This window comes from Gracilinanus agilis, chromosome X (genome assembly GCF_016433145.1).
Source record: "Gracilinanus agilis isolate LMUSP501 chromosome X, AgileGrace, whole genome shotgun sequence".
Taxonomy (NCBI): domain Eukaryota; kingdom Metazoa; phylum Chordata; class Mammalia; order Didelphimorphia; family Didelphidae; genus Gracilinanus; species Gracilinanus agilis.
This window is the reverse complement of record NC_058136.1, coordinates 50,156,754-50,179,490: the sequence shown is the minus strand read 5'-3', so window position 1 is coordinate 50,179,490 and position 22,737 is coordinate 50,156,754. Positions and strand designations below refer to the sequence as shown.

At 40.5% G+C, this 22,737-nt stretch overlaps 1 protein-coding gene across 1 annotated transcript in view; it reads left to right on the top strand.

The window, feature by feature from the left end:
- The first annotated feature begins 398 nt into the window (after window positions 1-398).
- Window positions 399-22,737, top strand: part of LOC123253670 (casein kinase I-like) — a 40,987-nt gene continuing 18,648 nt past the window's right edge. Inside the window, exons 1-2 of the mRNA XM_044682824.1 lie at window positions 399-521; window positions 2,650-2,772. Of these exons, the coding sequence (XP_044538759.1) occupies window positions 399-521; window positions 2,650-2,772 (246 nt within the window). The remainder of the gene's footprint in view (window positions 522-2,649; window positions 2,773-22,737) is intronic.

The window sequence follows — 22,737 nt, the reverse complement described above, 5'->3', positions numbered from 1 at the left end:
ATGCACTCTTTTTGTCTAGCTATATTCAGCATCCTGTGCTACCAGTTCCCCCATTGTTTTGGGTACTGGTTTGGTCTCTGTTCTGCTGCTTCTCTGCCACTGCTAAGTGGGCCTGGCCTGGACAGGCATCCTGCTCTGGCCTCTGCTGCCTCAGGTACTCTCTTGCCAATGTAGGAATGAGTAGATACAGTGAATGCTGAAGGAAGTTTGTTGAATAATAGTATGACAGCAAAAGGAAATTCCAGAAATGGCTGTAGAAATCAAGGAATATTCTTAGTCTGCCTCCAGAAAAGTGTGTCAGGGATAGAGGAGAGTTATTGATACAGCCAGTGCTAGAGAAGGATTGCCAGGGATGCAGTGAATTCAAGGAGAAGCCTGGTTTCAGTGAAGGATAGGAGATGGAAGGAATGGGAAATAGAGAGGTTCCAAATGAAGGAAAGTCCATTTACTATGGAAGCAGAATTCCAGAGGGCATTGGGGAAGATGTGGACGAGGTTGAAATAGGACATGAGTTGGATCAGGTTAAGTAGGAGGGCGGGGATAAAAGAATGGGAATTGGTTATTGAAGATAACTTGCCAAGTGCCCAGTGATTCAATAGTATAGAAATAGGGAGAATAACAGATGATAGTTGGCTAGCTAGAGGGATAGTAATGGGCAGCAAATGAATTATAATGCTCGTGGTCTTAAAGGGGCGTTGCTACCATGGAAAGGCCAGGAGCATAGGGCCTTAGTTACTTTGCCCCCAACTTTGGTCCATGTAAAAGGGAAGTGAGTAGATGTTGTCACTTTCTCCTGTGGGCATAGGGCATTGGACTTAGCTTGTGTCCTGTGTCATCATTCCCTGGTTGGGAGTAGGAAAGAGTGGTCAGTATTAAAGATGGAACCAACCCCCCTTCTGCCTTCCGCACAAATGAGTGATACAGGCTTCTCACTTTTAACAAGATTGGACCTTAATTCTTTTTCCAAGCCAAGGTTTTCCATTTTGTCAGGCCTGTGTGCTACCAAAGAATCTGGATGAAAAGTGGAAGAGGTCAAATGTCTGTCAGTGTGGACTAACCAACCTGGTTTAGGGCTTGGGCTTTTCCCTTTTCATTTTGAATACCTGCTATTGAACATATTGGTTGTCAGTGTTTTGTTTGAATCTCTATGCAATTCAGAGTGGGGGAGAGGATTTGAACAATCATAGAGTAAAAGTCCCCGGACAAGAGAGAGAACATAGAATTGTCACATAGGACAAGTCACTCGACCTCTGAACCTCAGTTTTATTGGTACAAATTGGTAATAATTATAGCACCCACCTCTTGTGTTCATCGCAAGGACCATATGAAATTATGTATGTGAAATGTTTTCTTAATCCTGAAGTTCTCATAAACATGAATTATTATTACACTATTACATTATAATCTGATAAATGGGCTTTCAAGAGTAACTTGTAATGGCATTCTAAGATTTCAGGTAAACATTTATTCTCATTCAAAGGCTGCATCCTGGGGCTCTTTTAGATAGTCACTCAGGTTTTCTGTCTGTCTGTCTCTCTTACCTTTTGTATTAAAGTTTGTACTGAGTAGCATTTCTAAGGCAGAAGAATGGTAACAGCTAGGCACTGGGGGTTAAGTGGCTTGCCCGGGGCCACACAACTAGCAAGTGTCAGAGGCCAGATTTGAACCCCAACTCCAGGCCTGACTCTAGCCACAGAGCCTGGGTGAGGTAACATCTTTCCATGTCTAAAATCCGGGCATCTCAATCCGAAATGAGTAATCTTTGATGAAAAAGACAAATCCAAACTCTGGTCTTTAGGACTGGGATAGAATGTAGTACAACAGCCAAGAGTTGGTGGCATATTGTAGAAAGCTAAATGGAGGGACATAGCAGCAACATACATGGAAGTGAGGCCCAGTAGGGTGTCTTTCCCTAGCATGTTGTTAAAATCGTCTCCATGCATTTTTCATGTTATGAGTATGCCTCCAGGTGTGCCCACATCAGGATAAGGGGATGATGTAGGTCAGCTCTGTATTATCCTTTGACTTCCTGGTGAGCAATGAAGCCGTCAGCTTTGATACTTGGTGTTCAGATACCCTGATCTCATATGAGAAGCAAAGGCTTTCAAGAACTGTGTTGTAAAAAATATGTATTCATGAATGTGATCCCTGGCATAAAGAATTAGGTCTTCATAGGAAGAGCCATCGTGGCATTCCCGCATCCATCCCAACCTACCTAGTTCCGGTTCCTGTTGTTACTTGGCCTTTTGAGCTTGGGCAACTCTTACTGCCATCACCTCAACCCTCATCTCCCACCATGGTGGTTATGGACAAGGCTGCTGACCTCAGGAAAGTGACTACCATATCCTGTGCTTCTTCCTTGCATCCTAAGGAATCTAGGTGTACAGCACTTCCCCTCCTTATGTTATTGTGCCCACGACCACCTCAATGCCAGGCCCTGATTGGTGCCAGCAAGAGAGGGCCTTGCCCCTTTCCCCAGCCCCTGCCCTAATTATTACAGACATGGCACCTCTCTTACATCTGTTCTCTATTCTGTAGTCACATTGCTACCACCTTAGTTCAGGCCCTCATCGCCTCTCCCTGGCCTATTGCCATAGCCTCCCAATTGGTCTCTCTGTTTCAAATCTCTTCCCTTTCCGATCTCCCTAGGGGCAAAGGCTCTATGCCCCTGACCTAGTTATAGCATTGTCCAGTGCCGAGGTAACCTTGAAGTACAGATACAGTCTGGATTATGAGGAGAAGATCCCTTGGGCGTCACCGGCACCCAGAACGGTATCTCTGATTACACCTAAAAGCACCAGTTGATGCTACCATTTCTGGGTGGGGACCTCTCCAGGGTTAACTCTCACAGGTGTCCTAGTTAGGCCAGCCGGCAATCCAGATACGTGACTCAGTGTAAGGGCTGAACTCTCTTGTGTAGCTCAGCTCCATCTCCAGGACTCGGTGCTATAATGATGAAGGCAAAAAAAAACAAAAAACAGAATACGGCACCACCACCAGCCCCCCCCCCCAAAAAAAAAAAAAAACAACCAACTACATGGGACCTTGGTCAGTAGGGAAAAACTTCCTGGTTTGCCCTGCTGGGGGCTAATGTTTCTCAAACCCATGGCCAAACCGGAGTGAGGTGAAGGAAGAAATTTCAAGTAGCAGTAATAGACTGGATTGACGGCATAATAAAAAGCATTTAAACGGACCTACTTCCCTACTATTACCGAGGAAAATCTTAACTAAAAGAGAGTCCTTCAATGCTAGCTTTTAAATGTCAGGTTCTTTTGACCATTTTATCGCCAGGAGCCTGATTAAGTTGGAATTACTTTTAATTTTCTCTGGAAGTGCACAAGGTGATAATTAGAGTGATGGGCAACTTGGCAGTTTTACTTAATGGGGAGGAGAGCAATGGAATTTCTGGCACCTGCTGTTTGGCAGCAGCCTCTACACTGACAATTTTACAAACTTTTCCATATTCAAAATTTTGTAAAAAAAAAAAAAATTCCAAACATGGGAAATCTAATTAGCCCAGAGCCCTAGATAGCCTGAGGTTGACTTTGGATTGGGTTATGTGGGGAATTTTAAAATTTCCATTTTGAAATTCTTTGTCTTTAAATTAATATGTTCAATGGGTCAACCTAATACTTTTCATTATTGTTATTTCTAATTTTCACATATGGGTATAGAAGACTTCAAAGATGCTCGTGGTGGTATTTTATCCATGTATAGAAGTGGAGAAGACTAGCAAGGAGGGTCCCTACAGGAAGAGAATTTTGAGGATGTGCAAATTAGGCAATTCTGTGTGATTGAGGAGTCCCAAAAGGCCTTCCCTGGACCACGTCTCTTAAATGACCTCCTAATATAGTCCCTAAAGTCTTGTTTTGACATTGGCTTCAGATACCATTAAGATGCAAGTTCTCCTGAGAGGGTGAACCCTATCCCAGAATCTTGGATTCTCAGCACTGGAAGGCATTTCAGAGGCCATTCGAGGCCTGCCCATCATCATTTCCCACAAGTGGTATCTAGCCTCTGCCAGAAGATTTCATTGAGGGGGAGACCCTACTACTTCCCAAGGCCATCATCCTTTCCACTTATGGACAGTACTAGTTGTTAGGAAGTTTTTCCCTTATAGGGAGCCTAAATGTGTTTCTTCCTCGCTTCCACCTATTGCTCCAGTTTCTGCTCTCTGGGGCCAAGCAGAACAAATCTAATCTCTCTCGTACAAGGGCCTTTGTCAAACAGTTCAAATCATCCTGCCTTTTCTACAGAAGACTTCATTGTTTTCGTCCACACACTGTCATTTGGACATTCTTATCATCTATCATCAAGCTAGACCAGAATTTGACACAATCTGGACATAAGAAGATTGCGATAGACTGTAAAGACCATTTCCTTAAGTATTTATTTTAAAACTTGCTAAATCACCTCTGCTTTAGTGTGGCTTAGTTTATCAGAATTTTTTCATCAAGAAAACAAGAGAACAAGTTGTTTTATAGTAGAAAGAAAGAGAGATCTCTAGGACAGGCCTATTGCCTGGAGAAGGCAAGTCTGTTTGAGGGATCGTGAGCAACCGTAGCATAATGTTTGGGTATGAGGTGTGAAGGAGAATAGGGATCCTGGAAAGGTAGGAGGCAAAATGCCTCAGCTCTGGTTTCACATATACCACATTTGTATTTGAGGCTTGTCCTGAGTCTAGCCATTATTAAGGAGTTAATTTATGCCTAGTGGTAGACTTTGATTCTGTTTCACTATGTGTATTTTCAGTTCCCACATTTGATTTTTTAAGTTTTGGAGGAGGAAAGAACAAATCATGTGGAATTTCCCAATGAAAACTAAAAGTTCTTCCTTTAGGAAATGGATTCCCCAAAATGTGATCAGTTATATCCTGATGAAGGAGAAGCATGGTGCTTTATATTTTTTAATGTAGGCTACTGTATTTTAAAAAGGCCCCTTTCAAACTGTTCAAATTCTTTTGCTTTATCTGCAAGGGGATGTACATAATTATGGATGTCTCATTCTAGCCAAGACACATTTTATAGAAGAGATTCAGGTTCAGTAATGAGCCCTTAATAGCTGAAGTACTAATCCTACTGTTCGAACTTGCTCTTGTGAATTCAGTGTCAGAGATACAAGAAAAGGATCATGCTTGGGTTTGTGAGATGGACAAATGGAGGAGCTTGTGCTTGGGCAGAGGTTTGGTGTTTTTTTTTTCATCTTGAGGCTTTGATGATCCCCACTGTGCTTAGCACAAGTCATTTTCATTTGATTTCATTTCTTGACACCCCAGCAGATAAAGAGAGGATTGAGTTTTGTATGTGGATGGGATTCTCACAAGAATTCATGTTTGACAAACCCTGCAATTTTTTTTGATCATCTATGCCATACACAGCAGTGTTACATTGGCACATGACAATCCTATCTCTCTAGATGTATCAGAATTGGCAAAATTGAAAAGCTTATAGAAACCCAGCATGCTATAATAGATAGAACTCTGGACTTATGAGTTAGGAAGACCCGAGTTTAAAGCTGCCTCAGACACTTAATAGTTTTATGATCTTGGGAAAATCGGTTCATCTGTCTGAGCCTCAGTTTCCTTTTCTGTAAAATGAGGATAACTGTAGCACTGAGCTCACAGTGTTCTTGTGAGGATCAAGGGACATCACATATGTAAAGGCTTTGGGCAACATCGAAGTGCTACAGAAATGCTATTTTTATTATTTCCATAAAACATACTAAGTTGCATATAGAAATAAATAGAAAATTGATGCTTTACAAGATTAATAAACAGGGAAAATAATAGCACAGTTCTTTTTTAAAACAATGTTTTATTTCCTCCCCCATTACATGTGAAAACAATTTTACATTCATTTTTGAAAAGTTTTGAGTTTCAAATTCTCTCCCTTCTTCTGATCATCCTTCTGCCCCTGTCCCCACTTATGGCAAGCAATCTGATACAGATTTTACATGTAGCATAGCTCTTAATGAAGAAGTTTTTCAGTATTGATCTTTGTTCCAAGAATAGGGTATAGAACTTGTGAATTTTTGTTTAATGGCAGCAAAGTACAACATAATTTATTAGGCATGGCAACAGAACAGAAAGACTCGTACAGAATTACGGAGCTGGAATGGACTTCAGAAACTATTTAGTCCAATCATGCATGAAGAGATTTCCTTCTACAACAACCCTGCAAGTGCTCATTCATTCTTTGGTTGAAGACCTTCTTCAGTGAGGAGGAACACTAATATATTTGGAGCTAGAAGAGCCCTTAGAAACCATCTTGTTATGCACTCTCATTCTACAGATGAGAAAACTGAGATTGAGAAGGTGAAGTGACTTATCTATGGTTACAGAAGCAGGAGTGGAAACCACAGCTTCTTGGCTCCAAGTCCAGATTGTTACCCGCTCTTGGCCTGAGTCAGCTCATTCTTCTTTTGCATAGTTCTGATTATTAGGAAGTTTGCTCCAACATAAAATCTCAATTTGTTGCTTTCTGACTTCCACCCATGGCTCTTGTTCTGCCTTCTGGGGATACATATAATAAGTCTAATTTCTTTTCCACCAGACAGCCCTTCAAATACTTGTGTAGAGTGGTGGTTAAGTCATCAATCAGTCATTCCACCCTACTTAAAGTAACAAATAAGATACCCTAGCCCAGATACTTTTATCAGGTGGAGAACAGTCTCTAGTGAATCAATCAATTAATCAATCAAAAGGCATTAAACTAATGTACACCCTGTAGATCTTCTATAAAATAGAAAGCCAGTTCAAATTTCAATATTCCAGGGATAAAGTGGGAGAGATCAGTTCCAGCCAAGACTCAGAAGGAACCACTTGGGTCATGGTGGGAAAAATGGGCAAATCCTCGGCCATCTGTCTCTCTTGATAAGCAGAGGACTTAGTGATCTCCAAAAGTCCAGAGAACTTGGACTTCTCATCAGCATCCTAGCAATTCTTTGGAACGGCTGATAGCTGTATCTGCTTTGGGAGCAGGGGACAAGCTAGATATATTAAGGAAAGGCAGCTTCATGACCTTATAAGGAATCTAGCAAAAAGCTATACCTAATAATACCTAAGGGGGAACTCCAAGAGAGCCCCATGGAGGGGAGAAAAGGGCTTTTCGAAGCTGTGAGTCACCTACTCTTTTCCCATATGTGCTCTTGAGCTCCCATGAACCCACTTTCTTCTGGATTTTATGTACAAGTGAGAGTGCGCTTCTGGTTTGAGGGAAATGCATTTGTGCCATCTATTCTTGTGATACTACCTTAGAAAATGCCTGTTTCTAAAACTAATCAAGTCTGCTAATGGGGGTTTCAGGAGTTAGGGCAAGAACACACGTACTGTGCTTGTGAGCCATAATGTTAGAAAAAAAAAAAGCAAGAACCCTTTTGGGTTACCCTTAGGACTCTCTGGGGAGAAGAAATAGCTAAACTTTGAGGAAGCAACTTGTCAATAAAAATGAGAATTGAGGGAGTAAACCCCAGAACCTGTACTTCACTTGAGTCTAGCTCTCAAGTCCCCCAACTAAGGCTTTTCTTCTCCGGGTTAAATGTCTCTACTTCCTTCCCCAAATTTTTATATGGCATTAGCTCAAGGCCTTTTAACATGTAAATTGCTCTACCTTATTGGAAGAGATAAAGCTTGAACTTGTGATTTCATTGATTCTTTGGGGTGAGGAAACTCCTTCAACCAGTATAAGTCAACATTTTCTTGGAGTTGCCTAGGGTACTAAGAAGTAAAGTGGCTTGCCTAAGGTCACATGACCAATTACACCCAGCACTTCTGGTCTTTAAAGTTAGCTCTCTATCCATCATGGAAGACTGCCTCTCCTGCTTCTCAATATCATTCCTAAAATACAGCCACCATTAGTTAAACACAATTTTCTACCTGTGGTCCAGTCCTGGAAGGATTGCCCCTCCCCAGGGCCAAGATTTTATTGAGTTTGCTCTGTACAACACCCTGGGGCAGTTAGGTAGCACAGTGAAGAGAGCACCAGGACTGGAGAGGTCCTGGGTTCAAATGTGGCCACACATACTTCTAATTATGTCACCTAGGGCAAGTTACCCCTATTGCCTAGCCACGTTTCTCTTGGAAACTATACTTACTATAGATTCCAAGACAGAAGGTAAGGCTTTTGAAAACTCTACAATATCCCTTGACTCTTTTGCTAACTATGCCTTTCTCATCTTGTATTTACACCACTGATTTTTTAATCCAAGGATAAGACTTTATATTTATTCTCATTGAATTTCATTCTAATAGATTTGGCCATGTTCTAATGAGTCTTTCTGAATCCTCATTGCCAGTCAGCATGATAGCTATCCTTTCTAGCCTTGACGCATCTGCAGATCTGATAAGCGTGCCACCTATGTCTTTATTCCAGTCATTGATAAAAATGTTCAATACCTCAAGCTTAGGCACAGATCCCAGAAGCATTCCACATGAGAATTCTCCCTTAATTTTTCATTTTAATCAGTAGGTTTTGCTTTTTCTATCACTTTTGTTTTCAAATATATTCTTCTCCCCTCTTCCTCAGAGAGCTATCCTTAATTGAAAAAAAAAAGGAAGAAAAAGCAGTTCAACAAAACGATCTGACACGTGAGGCTGATAGTATACAAGATGTTTCCCACCTGTAGTCCCTCACCTGTGTAAAATGAAAGGGAAGTGCATTTTCTCTTCTTTTTTCAGGGCCAGTATGGATGGAGACCAGACTCTAAGAAGTCATTGTTCTCTGGCTATTTCATGACTCCAGTTCTGAAATAGATATAACCATGAATTTTGTCCAGTTTCATCAGCGTGGCCTTTCTACACAGTAGCACAGTTGTAGCTGCTGGATACTGCCGTGTAGAAGGATTCTTGCTGATTTGGTTCACCCCCCCAAATTATGGCTGGATTTGTTCTGGAACCATTCTGGTCTCTCACAGGAATGGAATTAAGAACCCCCCCATCAATTGGTTGTCCTTTTTTCCTTCCCACAGGCTTAAAAGCATCATTATATGCATAAGTAGAATGTATAAGCAAAGAGAATTCCTAGTGGAAAGTGACTTTCTAGAAGACTGTGTTCTTCGAAAAAGACCAAGAGTCCAAGGGATAATCAAAAGAATGCATTTCTGACAAACACATCCCTAGTGAATGTGTATACAGACATGAGCTGTTGGATCCTATATGACCAGATTTTAGGGAGAAGTAAAAGAATGGCAGAGATTTTGGACCCTTTCAAAATAAAAAAAAGGTACAGGAAGGTACTATTGTCAGTATAGAGCTTTGAGCCTGAGCCTAGTCAGAGAGACTCATAACCCATTCAGATATTTCATCCTTGTTTTTATCACGAAAAGTTGACAGGTAGATGTGAATTCAAACCTTTGACCCATCCTCAGCTGTCAAGGCAGAAAAGATAATGAATTACCATAGGTTTTCTTCAGTTTGCAGGAGCTCAGTGTGAGACTGCAAGCAGTGAAGATGCTCCTTGTAGTTCTGGATTGCAATGGAGACAATCGATAATTGGCCTGCTAAAAAGAAACAAACAGATCAAAACCTATCCCGAAAACTTCATTATTGGCCACGGATGGTAGGGAAGGGCTAACAAATGATAAGTGCTTCCTCTATTTTAAACGAATCTAGATATTATTTAACAAAGTTGCATAATTACAAAAAGATTTTTTAAGAATGTTTGGGGGAATAAAACCACTATAGGAAATGAAAGCATTTTTTTTTATTGAATTTCACCAGGAGGCGATTTCTATCCAGAGACTGGAATTTATAATTTGGAAGCTGATGAAGGTGCTTTCTTAGCGTTTGTATTTTCCTTTCCAGTTTAAATAACAAGTTGCTCACAATAAAGGGAAAATGCATAAGCTTTTCAGTACATGAAGATGATTTAAACAAGAAGAGACAAAAACTACCAACCATTTACTCCCCCTCCGTATGTTCTCTCTCCCAATATTTCCTCACATTTACTTTAGCAAGGAATCAGAATTCATGTAGCACAAAAGTAAGTCTCCTTTAATAATCTTTCTGTAAATTTGGGGGCAAAGACATAAAAAGCAATGAAGTTAATGGGCTGTCTTTTTTTAACTTAACAAGCTTTCAATTTGATTGTCAGTTGTGATACCAACCTTGTTAGATAAATGTTCTGTGCCTACAGGGAGAGGGGAGGCATATGCATATTTGGGAATGGTTTTCTAAAATGTTGGTAATCTGCATGCTATTTCATATACACACGAATTCCATTTAGAACGAATGTGAAAACAGAGAAATAGGAGGGGGAAAAGTCATGTTATGATCTCTCACAATTTTCCTTTCATCAGTTTCAAGGAATCGAGATCCAGGGAAAGTAGAGCAAACAGCAGTGGGAGATTGGGGTTGGGAATACGGCGAAGACCATAGGCATGCATAGAGTGGGCCAAGTATGCCAGCCGAACTTGAATTGAGCATTCTCGATGCTTAATGCTTACTCCAGGAATGTATCCAGTTATTCCACCCATGCTTTATACACTCTTATTATGGAGACCCTAATGAAAACATGATTTAGGGCAGATCAGTTGAGGGATATTTTCAGATTATTATCTACTTAAGTAGTGAGCCCAGATGCTTGGATCATTTATCTGGGTAGGTTGGAATATTTGGGTTGTATGGCGTCCATATTTTAGTGTAATTAGAGAAGAATAGAATTCTTCCTCAGTTCTCCCAAAGGGAACTAGGTCTAGTGAGAGACAAGTAGACTTTTATCCAAAGGCAGGATATTTAGAGAGCACTGACCATACTGTCCTGGAGTCGTTTCTTTTCTGTTCACTCAACCTCCATGGTAGCAGTAGTAGTGCTTCATCTTAGGGTGCTTTGTTCCTTTTGTCCCTTTTGAGCAGTTTAGGAATTTCACAATGCTCCTGAGGCTGTAATTTAGGGGAGCCAGACTCCTTTGCCGCTACCACTGATTCCATTGACCTCCTTTCATTTACACAGCGGTGGTGGCAAAGTGGTATAAAGAAGGCAAAGGGTGCTGTGGAACCAAGGGGATGGGGAAGGAAAGGGAACAAGTATTTGTTTATAAGTGCTTATTATGTACCAGGCAGGCACCGAACTAAGTGCTTTACCAATCTCAAGACCAATTGAGAAGAAAACCGGCCTAAAGAAAGCTCAGCTGGTTCTTCTTTGGCATCACCTTCCAAAGTCTCAGGGTTGCTTCCATGCCATGTTGAGACCTGGGAGAAGGACTTTAATGGAGAAAAGTAGAACAAGCCAACTAGCCTCTGCTAGTGATCTCTCGCCATCAGTGATAATTATAGAACTATTATATTTGGATTTGACCACCTCAGTATCAGATTCCAAAGATTAAATCAGAAAGACATACGAGACTAGAGTGATACATTTAGAAGATGTCCAGATTGTAGGTGATACAACTGTACAAATATAGAGTTCAGTTTTCAGTCATTTTCAAAAGGAGAAGAGTCCCAAAGAATGGAAATAATCCATAGGATGATAATTTTACCAGAAAGGGGTGAACGAGAAGGGATTAGTACCTTTAGAGTCATATTCCTACTTTCTCCTCTCTCTTAAAACCTTTATGAGAAATCTCTGCAGGTGTTGAAAGTATCCTTAAATTAAGTCCTGAGACGGGAAGAAGGAGTTTGTAGATAATTTCCATAACCAACCACTTCTTCACAATCACATGACTGACAGAGTCGAACAGAGAAATTAAGATCTTAAAACATCTGCTGTTTGTCCATTCCTCCCTCCCAAACCCCGCCATAAAGAATTTGACTTGGGTATCTATGAAACAAGATATCTCGAGATGCATCATATATCAATAGATGCAAACACAGACCTAACTTTGGTTCAACAATCCACTGAATATCACCATCAAGAGATTTAAAAGGGGGTAGAGAAATGCTCATCTAGGTTTTTTTTCCCCAGTATTATTGGAGTTTGTTAACAGAATATAAACTCCTTGAGGACAGCTAAGTGGAACAGTGGATAGAGCACAAGGCCTGGAGTCAGGAAGATCTGAGATCAAACATTTCTTAGCTGTGTGACCCTGGGCAGTCACTTAATGCTCTTTGCCTCAGTTTCCTCATCTGTCAAATTAGCCCAGAGAAAGAAATTTCAAACTATTCCAGTATCTTTGCCAAGAAACCCCCCATCAGGGTTATGAAGTGTATGACATGACAGAATGGTAGGAAAACTCCTTGAAAGCAGGAGCACTTTCATCCTTGTCTTTGTATCTCCATTTCATTGCATAGTGCTTGGCACATAGTGGGTACTTAATGAACGCTTGTTGATTAATGACCTGTTTAGAGTTCAACTAGAAGAAGGCAGAGTTCTTTAAATGCCTCTTTTCACTGAGGATATTGTATTAATCAAATCACGCACCAGAACACTGCATTGCCTCTTCAGTGAAATAGATAGCCCTTTAAAATAAATTAACCTAACTATCCATGCTGGCAAAAAAGTGGATGAGAAACACATATTGTCTGGATTGCAACATTCAGTTGCATGAGCAGGCAATTGAGTTAGCCCATCAATATGCACATCTTGTACAGAGGGTGCAGCTATCCAATGACCTGGGCCTGAAATTTAATAGGAAAAGACAAGGCTCAATTGCATTTAGGAAGTTGCATACTATTTTCAGTGATCCCGGGCATCAACAACCCATATCTTTAACACTAGTATTCTTGTAATGCTACATGGCTCTGAATAATGGAGCATAGTCATTTCAGAGCAATAAAAATTGCAGTTGACCCAAGGATGGTGGATATAAGTAGGCTTAGACAAATGACAAACAATGACATGCATGAGAAGTGGCATAAAGGCCAGGAAAGACAATGGGGTGCTATGTAGTAAGAGATGGGGCAGAGGAAAGGTCTCTAGTATTGGGGGCAGATCTTGTGTGCTGATAGAGGCAATGTAGTATTTGGTACCGTTGGCCTCTTAGCTCTCCTATGACCATGGTGCTCTATGTCTCAACTCTGGCTGGTCCCCATGTCTTGAATGCTTTACCTTTTCACATTCAGCTCTTGGCTTCCGTTCTTTCCAGTCGCAGATAGAAGCCTGCCTTCTATAGCAGACCTTTCCCAAGCTCTCTTAATCGTAGCACCTTCTCCCTGTAGATTAGCTCCAATTTACCTGGTTTTTAGCTTGTTTGTACATATTCTCTTGTCTCCCTCGTTAGACTGTGAGTTCCTTGAGGACAGTGGCTTCCTTTTGCCTTTGTATGCTCAGAGTTTAGCTTAGTGCCTGATACATAGCAGATGTTGAACAAATGCTTTTTTTTAAATTTAGTGGCTGCCTGGTAGAATGTGGAAGCCACTATTGGTTTGGATTCAGAAGACTTGGACTCCAACCCCAGCTCTGTTGTTTACTACTTTTGTGACCTTAGGCAAGTCTTTTAGCCTCTCTGGTCCTTAATTTCCTGCTTTGTCAAATGAGAAGGTTGGATCAGATGACCTCTCAAATGTCTTCCAGCTGAAATGAATGATTCAATGATTTATGAAAAAAAATGTAGACGAGAATCCCTGAATAGGAAAAGGTGTGGAAGGGTTGCAGTTTGCACTGGCGGAGGTAATGCTTACACTGATGAGGTCAGAGTTCCACTTATGTCTCAGAGTCATGCTTTATGATTGGGCATTCCTATTCCTTGAGAATTATGATCTCTGCCTGTACAAGCTGGCCCCCTGCAAGCTCTGTGTGCTGATGTCCCCATTTGCAGAAAGCAAGTAACACTGACTTTTTAAGTGTTTGGAAGAAAAGAGAATTGATATGGTAGGAACTTTCAAAGACCCACAACATACAAACTCTTGGGTCTTCATTGATGAGGCATTTGAGACCCCATTAAGTTGTAGCAGCTGGTGTTTAAGGAGCAGCAGCAGATGGAAACTGCAAAGAAGAGGTGAGGCTACAGAGACTCCGGAGAGATGACAAACCGTGTAGGTAAACACACACTGTAGTCGCATGGTAAATTTACAACCCACTTAATATTTTGGTAGGTTGCTGAGAATGACTAATACAGCATGGAGATGGGGCATAGAAATGTGGTCTTAGGGGACTGTAAAGATAATAAGGCTTAGGGAAAAAAGGAGGTGGTTTATAAAAGGGGATGAAATTATGTTTCTTATGAGCATGGTGGGTAGTCGTGACCTTGAATCCTTTCTGGTTTTATCTCTCTAGTGCTAACATGGGAGACATATTATCATGAGTGGGATGGAAGAGTTGATGGGATGCAGGAAAGTATCAGCATGTAGTTGGGGACCAGTGAAGATAGAAATCATAATACTCTTTTCACAAACACCCCAGGAAATTAACCTCCTGTATACCTGGGAAATGGGTACCGTGATAGCTATTTTATAGCTGAGCAAACTGATGAATCACAGTGATGCTATCTAACTCAACCAAAGATGTACAACAGGACATGCAAAGGTCTGAAAATAAACCTGAGATTCCGGCTCCTCAGTTCTTGATTTAACCAAGCACGGCTCTCTCTCAAAAATGAGGTCCCATATACCAAGAGTGAAGGCATTAGGAAGTAAAATCTGATGAGTATTTTTCTAGAAATATTATACCTGTCATCCCCAGGGCCCTGGTGCTGCAGATTCTGGCAGGTTAAGATAGGAAATTTATATTTTTCTGGGAACTCTTCATGGGCCGTTGCCATATCAATGACAATGCAGGCAGAAGCACCAGTGGTTCTGAAGAACAGCACACTTGATGCAGCCTGCAAAAAGAATAGCCACATTCTAGGGCAGCTAACTACTCATCTGAATTCTTCATTATTTGTCAACCAGGATTACCAGCTTCTGACTTAAGCCTTTTTCAGAGAAAGGAAAATCATCCTTGTAAGTGGGCAAATTTCCCTAGTCCTTCAACATTCCTATTTGAGGTCTCAAGAAAGCAGCAGCATGATCTTCCCAGATAGTGACCCCCAAAGAGAGAATATGGAAAGAGATACACAACGTTTTTCATTTCGAGAACTTGGTTACCCATTCACATCTTAATTTGTTAAGCAAACTTGAAGAATCCAGAAAACAAGTCACTGCCAATTTATAGAGGAGAAGTAGTAGTCTAAAAGAAATACAGTGATTCAGGCTGACTCTCCTCTTCACGAACACGTGTGTTGATACACAAACTCACAGATGCTTCCACTACAGGAATCCCCTCATGCAGCTTTAACAAAGTGGGGCCTTAAACAAGAGGGGGCAGTAAAAGGAAGGGTTGGTGATTAGGAGAGAGTGGTTTTGAAAGGGAACATGTGCGGAACCAGTGCAAATTTGGGGGATAAATACATATTCTGAATTTATAGCGCTAATCATATTTTTGGCACAGTACTAGGCCTCGTTCACTATTAGGCAGGTTTCATATTGGGTTTCCTTGTTTATGTTAGGGAAAAAAAAACCTGGATGCATAAGTTAAAGAGGAGATATAGTTCTTACCCATGGAGCTTGCAATTAGAAATCGACAAAGCAGGTGCTAACAACGTAGACCCAATTGGTAATCATTTAGAGGGCAAAAAGTAATCATCAGAGGCAAAATTCTGCCGTTTCTCTCTGGCATTCTTCCTCCTCTCCAACCTTCCCATTTTGTGTTCTCTCCTTTACGTGGCTACGTCTATCAGAACTCCTTCCTCCAAGCACTCCGTATTTTCCTTCTGCCTCAAACGGACCTTTTCTCTGTAAGCTTCACTTTCACCATCTAGATCTAGAAGATGGTGATGACTCTTCTTCTACTGCCAGGTGAGGCACTGTTGTTGGTTATTGTAAGGAAGATGCTGTGTAAACCTTATAGTGTTGGTGAAAAGTGTCATACGAGTTGTAATGATTATTGATCTGGTTATCATAACCTAAGTCTATCTAAAGCGCTAGAGACTTAATGTGTTAATATAGGCTATTCCTCATGGAAGTATTTACATTTAAAAAGAGAACTGAAATGTTGGCAGAGAATTTCTATTGGTGGTTTGTTTTGGTCTCTCCCTGCCACTGCCGGCCCCACCACCACCACCACTGTTACAAGGGTACCATAGATTGTTTCAAAGGAAGAGGCCCTTTTTAGGGGCTTTTTGACGGCAACATTTTCTGTCAGATCCAAGAAGTTCTGTGAGATTTGATCTGTCTTTTTCCAGAACCTCAAGGATTGCTGTCTGTTCATCCTCTACCAGACTCTGGCCTCTGTAGAGCAAGAAGGGAATTCTTAACATCTTGATTTCCACTAGGAAGTGAGTCTTTAGGGATAAATTTCATGGCCCCTGTCACTGTATTGGAAAAAAGGGGACTTCTTTGAGCTGTTGTGATACTCTAGGCATGAAGTGGAAAAGGTGAAGTAGGTGGTCGTGGAGATGGAGAGTGTGGAGGAGAGAGAAATATTTGACAATGTATCAGATGTGTGAGACAGAATAAAAATAATTCGTATCATAGATTTGGAATTGGAAGGAAACTCAGAGATCATCTCATCCACATCCTTCATTTTACAGATGAGGAAACTGAGGCCCAGGGAGATTATGTAGTTTGGCCAGGGTCACGTACATAGGAAGTCTCAGCAACAAAATTTGAGTCTCCTGACTCAAGAAACAGGGCTTATTCCATTGTACCACACTGCAATCCAAACCCCATCCTTACAAAAATCCCAAGTATTACTGTCTGTCTCCATTTTATAGATAAGGAAACTGAGGCTCTGAGAGGTTTAAATCAGAATATACTTTCTGCCAGCCACTCTGTTATCACTTCGCTAATAAATATTTGAGGCAGTATTCAAATCAGTGTCTCCTAACTCCATCTTTATCATTCTTTCCAGTATGCCTTGCTGCATTTGGGGGAGAGGAGGGAAGGGAATAAAGGAAACATAACAGAGAAAAACTGTTGAAAATTACTGGAGGTGACATGTCAGGGAACTAGCAACTGGGCAAGGGTCTACAAGTAGGGTTTGTCCCAGAAATCCAGGAACACAGGTAGGGTATGTAGGATCAAATAAATTACCTAAGATAAGAACAATCAGGTCTGAAGTCAGAGGAAAACTAAATATGTAGGAACAGGCAATGGGTAGAGTTGAAGGAGCCCCAAAAGTCTTTAGGCAGGTCTTGAAGATTAAAACAAACCAATATTCCTAATGTAGGAGGCCTGATATTTTGAGAGAACAGCATCATCAAGCAGAAAAACTGTAGTGAATCTGATGCTCAGTAGGGCTGCCCCTGCCCTTTGCATTTTTTAGATTTCTGGCTAGGCCTGGTTAACTCTGAGCCCACAGCTGTGTCATTATGGCCTGATGGAGGTTTAGACGCTTTATAGGTAGGCTGCGCTCCTGACAGAGGCAATTAAAAGGTCTAGACTGATTGGGAAGTTCTTACATGACAGTTATGAGCCCGAGTCTCTAGAAGTGAACAATGGCGATGTGACTGATAGGAAAACTTGGAAGAGGATCCAGTTTGGGGTAGGAGCAGGATAATATTTCCTAACTACTCTTAGACATTTTCTTCGTTCTATTTCACAGTACACACTGCTAACTTTGTAATTTCTAGATTTCAAAATTATTTTTTCTGATCCTAACCACTTTGGGGTAAGGTAGCTAAATCTTTTGGTATAATGGCTAACGGTTGAAACTAAGATGACTAAAAAAAGTCTCCTTTAATAGAAGGGAAAACATTCAGTAGCTATGCTCTGATGTCACAAAGGATTTCAGAAATAAAAGATAATCGGATTTCATTTCCCATAAGCTTATGAGATTTCTCCCCCTCAGGGGACAATTCCTCAACCATTAGATGACAACTAGTGGTTAAATTAGGAAATACAAGTTGGATTAATAGAATCAGTCATAACATGAGCCTCTTCCCACCCTTTCCCTGGATGCCTCTTAGCAATTTTGATTGATTCATTTTTTAGTGTTGAGTTCAAAAATTAACAAATCATTGTTCATCTGGTAAGGTGAATGCTTAATAGGACTTCTGCTGCAAGATGATAATGCCAAGGGTTGGAATCTGTTGGAAGTAAATATTTGAAATGCAAAGACAGTGATGTGGGCCATACACTATAGGGTTACCGTGGGAACCGTAATCCGGAATTTCATGACTTGTCTTGTGTGATTACAAATTTAATGCTGTAGGAGGATTGTGTTGCTTTTTTTCTTCGTTTTGAGGATAATTTATTTGTGAATAATCAGGATTGGATCAGGCTTAGATGTGACCTGAATCTGCCCAAACTGGAAGGGTCCTTGGTCCTGCAAGAAGCTCCAAGAAACAAATGGAGAGGAGGAGGAACATTTGAATGGCTGGGCACAGGGCATGGCAAGTTTTAACCCAAGAAATAGAAGGAAGAAGAGTTTTGTCACTCACTTTGCCTCAGCTTTGCAGTCATGGAAATGAGGCCTTTGGTCTTGCCCAAGTTTTTTTCAACATAACCCCATGCATCAACTGAAGGGTAAGCAGCAGGACTGCAGCATGAGAAGGGGCATCGCCTCTTTGGCCTGAGGCATTGCAGCAAAATGCAGACGGTGACATCTTACTGTGGGGGACTAAAAGAGAAGCTATAGCTACCAAGAGTAGTCTGGCATTCAGCAAATAGGAAGGATCCATTGGGAGGAAAGGCTTAGAGCTCTGCAGGAATTGAATTCTGCATTCAGGCACACAGTGACAACATCTACAAAACACCAACTCTCAGCGTGAAGCAAAGTTAATATATGATACTAAACAGCTAACTGATTCCAGAAGTTCTAAATCTTTTGATGCTGGATGCTCTATAAATAGCCAGCTCTTCGATAGTTTAACAGATGACCAAATATACAAATAATTGCCTACATGTTTCTGTTTTTCTTTTGTATCAAAAAAAAAAAAAAAACAAACAATGGGCTTTGCCACTCTGTCGAAAGCTATAGCCATAAGCCAAAGAGCAGCCCTTCAGAACCACATATTTGACAATAGAGACCAAGGCCAAACCCTCACCCACAAGTGTCCTGAGCACTGGCACATCTTTATGAAATCTGAAGTACAGCAATATCTTGATTGTATCGTTATAGAGATAGATGACACAGTTTCTGTTACTTAAATAGAACCTGCCAGGAGAAAAGTATAGAACCGATATCATCAAAGACCTCATTTGGTTTTGTTATTTTCTCAGAATTACGGAGAAGTTACAGACCTATTTTGGTAGATGTGGTTTCCTCATCTCTGAGTTCCCCTTCACCAGTGAAACTATAGCTCCAGCTTCTATCCCTAATCTCTTAGGTTTTCAGTTAAATAAATTCAGCTTCCATGTTTCATGTTACCCAAAGCTCTGTGGGCACTGTGTGCCCTACAGAAAAATCTGAGCACTACTATGGCAGATGATGAATATGGGCAGACAAATGACGAATGGAATTCACTAAAGGGAAATAGAAAGTGATAAAGATAGGCGTTACAGAAAATCCAGGAAAATTAAATATGCCCTTTGGGCCATATAGTACACAGAATTTAATCTGAGGAAAAACCTGGTTAACAATGGCTAAAACCATTAAAATTTCAAAAGATTCCTTAGCAGCACATAAAACAACAAACACTATGTCTTAAGAAATAGAACTTGAGGTGGTCCAAAGGAATCACTCAAGTCCAAAATAAGGTTGTGTTGATGCTATCTGTAGCATGAAAGGACTGCTTCAGCTCAATTTAGAAAAAGAGGAGGAATATTCTGGAACCGAAAGAACAAAAGAGGGTCACTAAAATGAGGCATGGGCTTTAGGGTTTTATGATTCCTACTAGGAAAGGCGGCTTTGAAATAGGGAGCCAGCATGACCTCAGTGAGCTACTTTTGACACAGACTGGCAAGCCCCTTAATATTTTAGTGTTCTAGGTGGCTCTTAGGACTATAAGTTGCTGCGGTGTAAACCTGAATTGATAGAGTGATAGAGTGAATTTCCCCATCTTAGAATTCTGTAAACCTTTGAAATCCCAAGCCTAACCTCTGTTCCCTGTTCTCTACAAGGAAATCAAAGGTAATGTTGCATAGTAGATGATAGCCTGTTTGATTTTTGCATTACATAGGCCCCAGGTTCTAATTCTGCCTTTGACCTATACTAGCTAAGTGGCCATGGACAGTTCCAGAGTTCTGTGAGTCTCAGTCATCTTTCTAGTATAATTTATCTCCTGATTTATAGATGGGTTGAGCTGACCACATGAAGCTTGGGGAAATCATAGATCAGTGTGGACATGTTAGGAGATCCAGAGCAAGGGGACTACATGAAGTGCCCAAAAGGACTACACAACAAAGAAAATGTGGATCTCTTTTTTACACAGTCTAGACTTCTAGAGGTAATGAAGAGAATATCTCCATTTGAATAAAGTAGATTTTAAACATACATTAAGATAATTTTGTGCAGTAATACAAAAGACCCGATTGAGGCCTAGGTGAAATTCCGGGCCACCTTCATTTATGAAATTTCCTATTTTACTGTAGAAATTGGCCTAAGTACTCTTATGGAAATAAGAAAGATAGGTAAAAGAGAGGCCTATTGGATCAGACTGATACAAAACAAGAAAATAGAAAGGCTCTCTTAAAATGAGAGTAATTTAGAAGTAAAAGCAATGTAAAATTGATTTTTTTAAAAAGGCTAGAGTTGTTTAGTCACAATTGAGAAACAAAATGTTACAAAGATAAAAGGAAAAAAGGAGAGAGCAATGGAATTGACTGATTTAGAGCTGAATCCAAGTATCAGAAATAGAATTGATATTACAAATACGCTTTCATGCCAACATAATTTCAAGCTTGCCAGTCTTGGTTGTCCCTTTGTATGAGCTAGATTGGGGTACTATACCAGAGAGGATTCACGATTGAGCTTGGAAGAGCCACTCACACTGTGGGCCTAAAGAATGAGGAGAATTCACTTTTGGTCTCTTTCAAGGCTGCCTCTGTCACTCGCCAGGCCCAGAGACATTTGAGAACTAGCCAGTAGCTACTGGTTGTATATATCCTTAAAGTTAGCGAGAAGGGCATGTGGCCTGTTGGAAGGGGCGAGGACATAAGAATATCCCCTCTCAGGCTGAGTGATTTGGCCCCAAATATAATGCCAAGAATTTTCAGTTCATACGTATACTTGCCCAAAGTGTTCAAAGCCCAGTAGTCTATTATTACCCCACAAAATGGAGATGGGAAAGACACAAGCCATTTAGAGTTCTATTTGAGGAATAGAGCAGTGAACACATCAGTACAAGAAACCTGTTCATTTGTGTTACTCGTTTGGGATGTACTTGTTCAAGTGTAATCAAAAAATGAAAGTGGCTTAATGTTATAACCATTCCAAATCACTATGGAAAAGTCTTACAAATAAAGTTCAGTAGGATCCTTTTCCCATTGTGTGCATGCTGAAAAGCTCTTTGGGTTATAGAACTCATGGCAATTTTCACAAGATTTAACAAATCATACCCTTGGGTGAGAAGGAAAGGTTGAAGACCTAGTTGCAAAGATGCTCTTTTAATTTGATGTAACATACACAGCTGAAATAACAGATTGCAGTGCAGAAAAAATCTCTATAGCTCCCATTCCCATCCTCTTTTCTAGACCCAACTACACATAAACTGTTCTAGGCAGAAGAGAATTTCTCCTGAAGGTCTTCTGGGAAAGGGGTCTTCTAACACCTTAAAGTGCTATAGAAGTATCCTTTATTAGTATTAGAAAGTATATTATAAATATAATGAAGGTTGTACAGAACTATAAATCTTCCTGGGGTACTGAGGTGAGGGGTTGGGGTTGGGCATGGTAAAATCAAGAGTTTGAGAAAGGAGTATGATCTTCCTTATAGGTGTACAGGCTTCCCTGGAACCTAATCTAGTATCAATTGTATTTAGGTTCTGAGTAAATGGGCTCTATAGTAGGAGAAAAGGAGGATAAAATGCACCAGGGCCTTGGACCCAAAGGCTGTTCTGATTATTAGACAGAGAGTGAGTGAAGCAGTCACTGGGAACTTTCCTAGGCCCAGTTAACTAATGAAGCCTTTCAAGGGACTAGCTGTTGCATCTTTGTCTTCAAAAGAAGGCACTGATTCCTTCTGCCCCAAAGGACTTCAGAACCCAAAATTCCTGTGAAGGCTGAAAGGAATAGTTATGCCCTAAAAACTACAAAGACCAGGATGCCAGTCGCTTTTAAAACTCCCATTGTGCAAGTATATACAGAATAAATATCAATAGAATATATACATGCAAGGTAGTTGGGGAGGGAGGATGATAGAAATTAGAAGGATCAGAAAAGGCTTCATGTAGAAGGTGAGAGAAACTATGTCTTGGAAGAGGGATTTAGTGAGAGAACCAGTGTATGTAGCATGTTAATCAAACAAAGCCATTAGTGAGTACCAAGGCATAGTGGATAAAGTTTTGAACCTGGAGTCAGGAACATTTGACTTCAAATCCTGCCTCAAATGCCTGTTGGGTATGTGGCCAATAGCTAACCTACTTAGCCTCTCCAAGCCTCAGTTTTATCATCTGTAAAATGAGGGTAATAGCAGGTACCTTGAGAGTCTCACATGAGATGAAGGAAAGCCCTTTGCCAGCCTTAAAAATAGATAGATAGATAGATAGATAGATAGATAGATAGATAGATAGATAGATAAAAAGAAAGATAAATGGATAGGTGGATAGATATGTATGTGTATTTATATATGTATGCACACACAGATATATATGCGCATGCATGTGTGTATATATAATATAATCTTTAAAATAAATTTAAAATAGAAAACTCCAACACCACACAACACAATCCTCTAGAGTTAATGTACTCTGAGTAAATTAATGCATATAAATTAGGATATTTTCATAT